Source organism: Podarcis pityusensis (assembly GCF_964106645.2).
Source record: "Podarcis pityusensis genome assembly, chromosome: 6".
In the NCBI taxonomy this organism is placed as follows: Eukaryota; Metazoa; Chordata; class Lepidosauria; order Squamata; family Lacertidae; genus Podarcis; species Podarcis pityusensis.
Genome location: NC_138030.1, coordinates 3,414,753 through 3,423,963, shown reverse-complemented (window position 1 = coordinate 3,423,963; position 9,211 = coordinate 3,414,753). Strand labels below are relative to the sequence as shown.

Genomic DNA, 9,211 nt, shown 5'->3' with positions numbered 1-9,211 from the left:
ACAACTTAAAAACATTAAAATGCAGCCTCATTTCAGTAGAAACTCAAATCAAAAACTTTTGGGGGATGAAAATGATAAGGGTTTGTAAATTTTTTTTAGGAGTCTGCTAAGTGGCATCAGCCTTTGGCTTGGGAAGTCTTTATTTGGAAGTTTTGTGCTGCATGAATAGCCAGGGGGGGTGAGTGGGGATGGGGACAGTTTGCCTGCATTTTCCTTCCATGCTTTACGCATGGACTGTGCGAACCTTTTTAGTCTTGTGGGGATTTTCTTTAGTTTGTTTTGGATAAATGGGTATGCTGTGGCTGGGGTGTTTTCGACTGTGTCTCTCTCTTTGTGAACCCATTGTTTCATCTTGTCTTCTAGAATGTATGGGATTATGTGGCGCACTTGGTTGGCGATGTAGTATAATTCTACATTGATAATTCCCCACCCTCCTTCTGAGGAGGGGAGGTGCAGGTATTTGGGGCTTATTCTTTTTGTGTGAGGTAATAAAAAAGTGCAGTTTTTTCTGCCATTTACAGAGTTCATAGAATTGTAGAGTTGGAAGGGACCCATGGGTCATCTAGCCCAACCCCCACAATGCAGGAATCTCACCTAAAGCATCCCTGACAGATGACCACCCAACCTCTTCTTAAAATCCTCCAAGGAAGGAGAGTCCACAACCTCCAAAGGTTCGAGTCCTACCCTCCAGAGCAGGAGAATACAGGCTTGCTGCCTCTTCCATGTGACAGCCCTTAAGATATTTGAAGACGGCTATCATTAGCTCCTCTCAGCCTCCTCTTCAGCTCCTTCAACTGCTCCTCATGAGGCTTGGTTTCCAGACCCTTGATCATCTTGGTTGCCTTCCTCTGCACACATTTCAACTTGTCAACATCCTTCTTAAATTGTGGTGCCCAGAACTGGACACAGTATTCCAAGTGTATTCTGACTAAGGCGGAATAGAGTGGTACTATTACTTCCCTTGATCTGGACACTACTATTGATGCAGCCTAGAATAGCATTAGCCTTTTTCGCCACTGCATCACACTATTGACATGTTCAGCTTGCGGTCCACCAAGACCCCTAGATCCTTTCCACATGTACTGCTAGTAAGCCAGGTGTCTCCCATCTTATATTTGTGCATCTGGTTCTTCCTGCCTAAGTCTAGAAGCTTACATTTGTCCCTATTGAAATTCATTTTGTTAGCTTGGGCCCAGTTCTCCAGTCTGCTCCGGTCATTTTGAATCCTGATTTTGTCTTCTGTGGCATTAGCGACCCCTCCCAGTTTGGTGCCATCTGCAAATTTGATGAGCATCCCCTCAATTCCTTCATCCAAGTCGTTTCCAAAGACATTGAACAACAACAGGCCCAGGACAGAACCCTGCAGCACCCCACTTGTCACATTTTTCCAGGATGATGAGGAACCATTAAATGGATACTCTTTGGGTTTGGTTAGTCAACCAGCTACAAATCCATCTAACAGTTACAGTCATACTTCGGGTTGAAGTAGCTTCAGGTTAAGCATTTTCGGGTTGCGCTCCGTGGCGACCTGGAAGTGATGGAGCGTGTTACTTCTGGGTTTCGCTGCTCGCGCATGCGCAGGCGCTCAAAATGACGTCACACGCATGCACGGAAGTGGCGAATCGCAACCTGCAGAAGCGGGTTGTGTTCGCTTCAGGATGTGAACGGGGCTCCGGAACGGATCCCATTCACATCCAGAGTTACCACTGTATCTCATTCAACCCACATTTTACCAGCTTTCTTGTGAGAATATCACGGGGGACTTTGTGATGTTCTAGAAGTTTTTGCTTGCACCTTTTGAAGTTTCTTGCAGCGGTATCAGGATAATTGACACTTCACTGCCGTTTTGCAGAAAGGCAAACCAATAGGACACCCCAATTTGCATTGGAGAAATGTTGGAGGGGATGTACCCTTGCATACTTCTATTCTTCCCCCTCCTTGGGGGGGGGAATCACAGGTCTTTAAGCCCCTGTGATCTCAGCTCCTACCCAGAACTGGCATGTGTCAGTCTTTAACCTCCCTTCTCTGAAAGAACAAGGAGTGTTATACTCCTTTCCTCTGATGCACAAAGAGATCTCCACAATCTTTGATCAACACCAAATGCCCCTTGGGCAAGACAGTTCTCCACCCATCTTTGTAAATGAAGGGTAGGATGGAAGGGAATCAAAAGTGTTGCTATTATTCCTCCATCAACCCACAATATAGCCTGTTGCTCTCAGTCTCGCCCCCTACGTTGCTGGGTGGATTCGCTTGGAAGACATTTGGAGACAAATCTATAAACTGGGCTGCTGCAACGCTGGTCCTTCATTCTCATCTTCCCAGGTTCTCCGTTCATGCTAAAATCAGGAGAAAGCCACCTCCAGGATGAGGCCTGCGCTGCTGTTGGTGTTGGGACTGTCTCCTGCCTGCATATTCCCAGTCACTGCGCACATCCCTGTGCAGTCAGACTTCGAGCCCAGAAAGGTAAGTGATTTTCAGGTGGGACTTTCAATCCAGATCGGCTTGATGAAAAAGCCCCCAAGAGCTTGGCCCTCAAACGCCTCGTTTAGTGGGCATAGGATGCCCCGTTTTCATCAGAGAAATGTTGGCGGCAATGGAATAGGATGCCCCTATCTCCATTGGCGGGACAGGGGTGGCGCTGTGGGTTAAACCACAGAGCCTAGGACTTGCCGATCAGGAGGTCGGCGGTTCAAATCCCCGTGATGGGGTGAGCTCCCGTTGCTCGGTCCCTGCTCCTGCCAACCTAGCAGTTCGAAAGCACGTCCAAGTGCAAGTAGATAAATAGGTACCGCTCCAGTGGGAAGGTAAACGGCGTTTCTGTGCGCTGCTCTGGTTCGCCAGAAGCGGCTTCGTCATGCTGGACACATGACCCGGAAGCTGTACGCTGGCTCCCTTGGCCAGTAAAGTGAGATGAACGCTGCAACCCCAGAGTCGGTCACGACTGGACCTAATGGTCAGGGGTCCCCTTTACCTTTACCCTGGTCAGGAGTCCCTTTACCTTTATCTCCATTGGAGAAATGTTGGAGGGGATGATATCAGCAGCAGAGAAAGCAGAACCCAAGAATGGTGCATTCTCCTGGGGATATTGGCGACCCTTTGGCTTACTCCCCTGGTCTTGCCTTTCTTGAGACTCTGGGCAGCCTTCTTCCTCTGAGCAGCTTTGCTCTAGAGTAGAAGCCCTTTTGCTTCTCCTCTCTTGCAGATACAAGAACACTGCTGCTTTCACCCCTAGTAGGACAATACTCAGGAGGAGTTTGGCTGCTCAATGCAGTTATTCTGTTTCAGGTTGCAGGATTATGGCATCCCGTTGCAATGGTTTCCTCTACACCCGAGGTGCCAGAACGCGACAATCTGACAGCGCAGATGGACCACCGTGTGACAGTTTCTGATAGCGGCGACTTGAAACTCACTGCTAATGTTATGCTGTTAGTACCCTCAAATTGATCCAATCAATGCTGGCCTAGGACTTTTTTCCTGAAATCATTGGGTGGTGTTTTGGCCATTGCTCGGTCTTGCCAGGCTGCTTAGGCAATGCTGAGCTCGATGGAAGAAGGGTCCAATTTGGTATGAAGCTGGTCCCTAGGGAAGGTCACAGGATCCAGTTCTTTATTTTCCTTTATCTTAAGAGGTTATAGAGGGACGCAGGTGGTGCTGTGGTCTAAACTACTGAGCCTAGGGCTTGCCGATCGGAAGGTCGGCAGTTCGAATCCCCGCGACAGAGTGAGTTCCCGTTGATCTGTCCCAGCTCCTGCCAACCTAGCAGTTCAAAAGCATGCCAGTGCAAGTAGATAAATAGGTACCATGGCATCGGGAAGGTAAACAGCATTTCCGTGAGTTCAGGCACTTGTTACAGTGTCCCGTTGCACCAGAAGCGGTTTAGTCATGCTGGCCACATGACCTGGAAAGCTGTCTGTGGGCAAATGCCGGTTCCTTAATTTATATATATTTTAACTGTTGCTATATCTGTATTGTCCCTGTTATACCTAATTGCAAATTCAAATGTATCCCTATCGTGTTTTATGACTTCCTTGCTATTGTATGTGGGCTGCAACTGGTCTGTGACCGAAATAATAAAATTCATTCATACTGGGCAGGACTTTCAACCCAGGGAAATTTTTAGCAGGCACCACAAAGAGCACAATTAGTTCTAAAGTGTTGACGCTGCCACACCGAATGACTCAGTTCGTACAACAGCACAATGGGTCATATGTGACACTTGTGTCAGTGCCAATTCTGCTGATCGACATGTTTGAGAGAGCACATGTAGAGTAAGGCAATCTCATAGGTAAACTAGTCCCAAATTGTTACGGGTTTTATGTGCTAATAGTAACAGAATCATAGAATTATAAGATGGTACAGTTGGGAGGCACCAAGACTCCCCAAAATTCCCGGGTCCAACAGGAGGTAGAACTGAATCCATGCTTGGAGGGTTAACCTGGGTGCTAGGCACAGAAGCAAAAGTTAAAATATAATCCGAGTTCAGGAAATCGCCTGGGAGATGAGCCATTGGGAAGAGCGAAAGGAAGGCGACGAGCCATTCAGAAACCCAAATGGATGGCAGATGAAAGGGCAGCCTCCCTTGAGCATAGCTGTCAACTTTTCCCTTTTCTCGCGAGGAATCCTATTCAGAATAAGGGAATTTCCCTTTAAAAAAGGGAAACGTTGACAGCTATGCCCTTGAGTCTGAAGAACAGGCAGAGTTGGAGAGTTGAGTCTTGGACTGGAGTTGGCTGCAAGGTGACTGACTTGGTCAAGGTGTCCACGGCTCATATCTGTCTGAACCCACAGCTGCACCTGTGGGAGAATAAAGACCCTTCTAGGGTGTTGAGGCCAGGAACCTCTCCATCGTAGGCTCAGCTTGCATCCTAAAGACACTCCCGTCTCCACTGTGCCTCCTTTCTCAAAGGAATCACAAATGCGAGGGAAACACTGGGATTCCTGGGGTATCGCGATGCACGGAGATCGGGGTGGCATGTGACAAGATGGATCCCCGATCCGTGGGTTTCTGCGATGCTTATTTCCCAAACCCTAGAAAACACAAGCAGGAGAGGGAGGGCCAAAGAAGGCCGCGTCTCTTGCGTGGAAGTCTTTCAACTGAGCTTTCTTTTCCAGGAATGGCACCTGTACCCAAAGAACCAAGAACTTAATGCACACCAACCGACCCGGTATATTCCAAGTTCCCAGTAGGTATAAGAGCCACGAGTCATGCTCATCTCTTGTTATGGAGGTGTGGCTTGGGTCTGAGATTAGGGGGTGTCAGTGTCATGTCATGCATGCCCGTGATGGAGCCCACTGCCATGTAGCTTTGATGTGTCAACCCCCCCCCCTTTGTTTTAAGCAGACCTCAGAAGCAGGAAGCCCCTTTCACGCCAGCTTGGGCAATTGCAGGGGTAGGAGGAAAGCTTTCTGCTACATGGCTGCTTCTTAGGGGCAAGCTGGAAACTGCCCATGTCTCCCACTTGGCCTTGAGCAAGCAAGTTTGTGCCCAGGAGCCAGTGTGAGAGCCAGTCTGGTGTAGTGGTTAAGAGCGGTAGACTTGTAATCTGGGGAACCGGGTTCGCTTCCTCGCTCCTCCACATGCAGCTGCTGGGTGACCTTGGGCCAGTCACACTTCTCTGAAGTCTCTCAGCCCCACGCACCTCACAGAGTGTTTGTTGTGGGGGAGGAAGGGAAAGGAGATTGTGAGCCGCTTTGAGACTCCTTCGGGTAGTGATAAAGCGGGGTATCAAATCCAAACTACTCTTCTTCTTCTCTTCAGGAAGCCCTGCCAACAGTGGAGCCTCACCCCTTCCCTCTCTCCCTCATTTTGGTGGCACTGCCCCCTGGAGGCAGCTCCCTTCAGTTTCCCTTTGAGCCACGGGCTGAGGATGCAAATGGTGTCCTCGCTACGCGCCCTGAAGCCGAGCCCGGGAGCACACTCGCAATGCCAGTCTGCTGCCAGCTGCAGAGTGAATAATAATAATAATGATAATAATGATAATAATGATGATAATAATAATAATAATAATAATAATAATAATAATAATATATTATTTACACCCCGCCCTCTCCGGGCGCCTCCCAACAGAATATTAAAAACATGACAAAACACCAAACATTAAAGACTTCCCTAAACAGGGCTGCCTTCAGATGTCTTCTAAAAGTCAGATTGTTGTTTATTTTGGTCCAGTATATCTGAAGGAGCGTCTCCACACTCATCGTTCTACCTGGACACTGAGGTCCAGCTCCGCTGCCCCCAGGTTATCTCATCCAACCCCCCTAAAAGGCAGGAATCTCAGTTCAAGCATCCCTGATGGATGGCTATCCAACCTTTGCTTCCAAAACCACCAAGAACCGAGAGTTCACCCCCTCCCGAGGGAGTCGAAGTGCTCTTACTTTCACAAAGTTCTTCCTGATGTTGAATCGCAATCTCCTTTCTTGTAACTTGGAGCCATAGGTTCGAGTCCTACCCATGGGAGGAACCAAAGTGAGCCGTTCTGGGGGAGAGGGTCGGGAGAGGGACCGCACCTTCGTGGATTTCCAAGGGTTCAATGTTAGAATTTACCGTTACTTTTAACAGTGGTCGGTCGTGGCAAAGGCGGGGGACACTTCTTCGGGCCCAGAGTTTCATCTTTGTAAATCCCCCCCCCCCAAAAAAAGCTATATCAAATGAGGTGGCAGGAGATCTTGTGAATATTTAAAGTGGCTAAGAGTGTTGCTTCTGCTGCTCCCTAGACCTTCGAGCACAGATATGGGGCAAAGTTGTCTTATAGCTAACGTCTTATGGTGTTTCTTGTGCAGACAAATCCACAGTTCATGTCATGGCTGCTGATTATGATAGATATATAATTTTCCATGTGACGTTGGACACTTACGCGGCGATGTATCTGTCTGGTACGTGTTCTAATGTCGGATGGGGCAGATCTGGGGTTCAGTAGAAAGCTATTTGCTTTCTTCGGGCTCATCCCCACTTAGCTTTGCTCTGCAAAGCTCCTTGTCCAAGAATTTTTAATTTTATTTCTGCCCCAGCGCTGGGGACAAGTCAGCGCCTTTGTAGGCTTTCGACTCCTTTAGACCCTCCATCAAAGCACTACCTTGGCTCCATGATGGAATCTGTTCCTGACTGTCTGATGGGTCATCCGGGGAAGATGGCAGGAAGAAGATACTTTAGATGTTTTATGAATGTCGAACAGAGATTTGGGCCTTTCCAGGTTAAAAGACTTACCCAACCTTTGCTTGTGTTTAAAGGTAGGAGACTGGACGTTGGAGGCGCCATTGAAGATAAATTCAAGGATTTCGCCTTGGCTCAAGGATTTCCCGAGGGGAACATCAGATTCTTTGAAAGAGCTGGTAAGGCAAGCGGGTCTCAGCGGCAGAGCAGCAGACTCTCAATCCCAGGGTTGTGGGTTCGATAACCACGTTGGGCAAAATATTCCTGCATGGTAGGGGGTTCGACTACATGACCTTTGGGGTCCCTTCCAACCCTACAATTCAGTTATTAAATATGTGTGCGCATGCATGCACACACACACACACACACACACACACACACACACACACTTACTTTATCTCCTGTTCTTTCACGGGCAGAATACAGTCATACGTTGGGTTACAGACGCTTCAGGTTGTGCATTTTTGGGATACGGATGTGCCGAAACCCGGAAGTACCAGAAGGGGTTACTTCTGGGTTTCGGTGTGTGCGCTTGCACAGAAGTGCTAAATCACGCTTTGCGCATGCGCAGAACCACCGAATCGCAACCCACGTGTGCGCAGATGTGGCGCTGCGGGTTGTGGGCGCTGCGGGTTGCAAACGTGCATCCCACACGGATCACGTTCGCAACCCGAGCATCCACTGTAGGTTTGTAAGTTCTTATTTAGTTAGTTAGTTAGCTATTAAATTTGTATACCACTCTGAGGGCCAGCTCCGAGGGCCTTCTGGTGCTTCCCTCACTGCGAGAAGCCAAGTTACAGGGAACCAGGCAAAGGGCCTTCTTGGTAGTGGCGCCCGCCCTGTGGAACGCCCTCCCATCAGATGTCAAAGAGAACAACAACTACCAGACTTTTAGAAGACATCTGAAGGCAGCCCTGTTTAGGGAAGCTTTTAATGTTTGACAGATTACTGTATTTTAGTGTTTTGTTGGAAGCCGCCCAGAGTGGCTGGGGAAGCCCAGCCAGATGGGCGGGGTATAAATAATAAATTATTATTATATTATTATCTTCATCTGAAGACCTCAGGGTGTTTCACAACATAAAAGTACAAGACAAAAATATAAGATAAAAACACAAAGAATAAAAACAAGAACGAAATGAAAAAATAAGCGCCCCCCCCCAAAAAACCCCACAAGATCTACTGTTTCTAAATTTAACAGTTTGTTAACTATGTTGATTGGCTCAGTTTTGAACTAGGATGGCGAGATACTAATATTCCTAATAAATAAATATCAATCGTCCCGTTTTTTTCCTCTTTACCAATTTTCCTGACCCTCTTCTCTCCTTTCCTCCACAGAACAATGCACTCCACAAGTGGATTAATTCCTAATACCCAGAAATGGCATTTCTTTACTCTGTGTGTGTGTGTAAATATATAATCATTGGTGAATAATCAGAAACACTCTGTCCGGATGATGGTGACAATGATGATGGAACGATGTCTTCCCCTCCCTGTCTCTGACCTCTAAAAGTTGATGCTGCAACAAGGCAAGAGCAAACCTTCCTTCAGGTTCCCACACCTCCCCCAAACTGATTTCAAAATAAATCTATAGCTCAGACTTGGCAAGCTCCCCTCTTGGCCAGGAGCATTATTGTGGGGGGAACAGAATGGCTATGACGGGAGGGGGGTGAACACATATGAACCAGGCAGAGGGCCTTCTCGGTTGTGGTGCCCGCCCTGTGGAACGCCCTCCCATCAGATGTCAAGGAGATAAACAACTATCTGACTTTTAGAAGACATCTTGAAGGCAGCCCTGTTTAGGGAAGTTTTTAATGACGGATGTTTTAATGTATTTTTAATATTTTGTTGGAAGCTGCTCACATTGGCTGGGGAAACTAAGCCAGATGGGCGGAGTATAATTTATTTTTATTTTTATCATTATCTTTATAAAGGGTAAAGGACCCCTGACCGTTAAGTCCAGTCGAGAACGACTCTAGGGTTGCGGTGCTCATCTCACTTTACTGACCGAGGGAGCCAACGTTTGTCCGCAGACAGTTTTTCCTGGTCATGTGGCAAGTATGA

The 9,211-nt window shown here is 47.7% G+C and overlaps 1 protein-coding gene across 3 annotated transcripts; it reads left to right on the top strand.

Annotated features, from left to right (window-relative positions):
* The first annotated feature begins 345 nt into the window (after positions 1-345).
* LCN9 (lipocalin 9) lies at positions 346-8,755 on the top strand. Of its 3 annotated transcripts, none has more exons than XM_081011658.1 (7): positions 346-456; positions 2,323-2,463; positions 3,286-3,425; positions 5,113-5,183; positions 6,781-6,873; positions 7,228-7,329; positions 8,486-8,755. In XM_081011658.1, exons 2-7 carry the CDS (start codon positions 2,365-2,367, stop codon positions 8,509-8,511), a joined length of 531 nt encoding a protein of 176 aa, XP_080867784.1. In that variant the 5' UTR covers positions 346-456; positions 2,323-2,364; the 3' UTR covers positions 8,512-8,755. The 3 variants fall into 3 exon arrangements, with proteins under 3 accessions (XP_080867784.1, XP_080867783.1, XP_080867785.1); XM_081011657.1 differs by having other exon boundaries at positions 349-485; XM_081011659.1 differs by lacking the exon at positions 6,781-6,873 and having other exon boundaries at positions 371-485; positions 5,113-5,187; positions 7,232-7,329.
* The last annotated feature ends 456 nt before the right edge of the window (positions 8,756-9,211 follow it).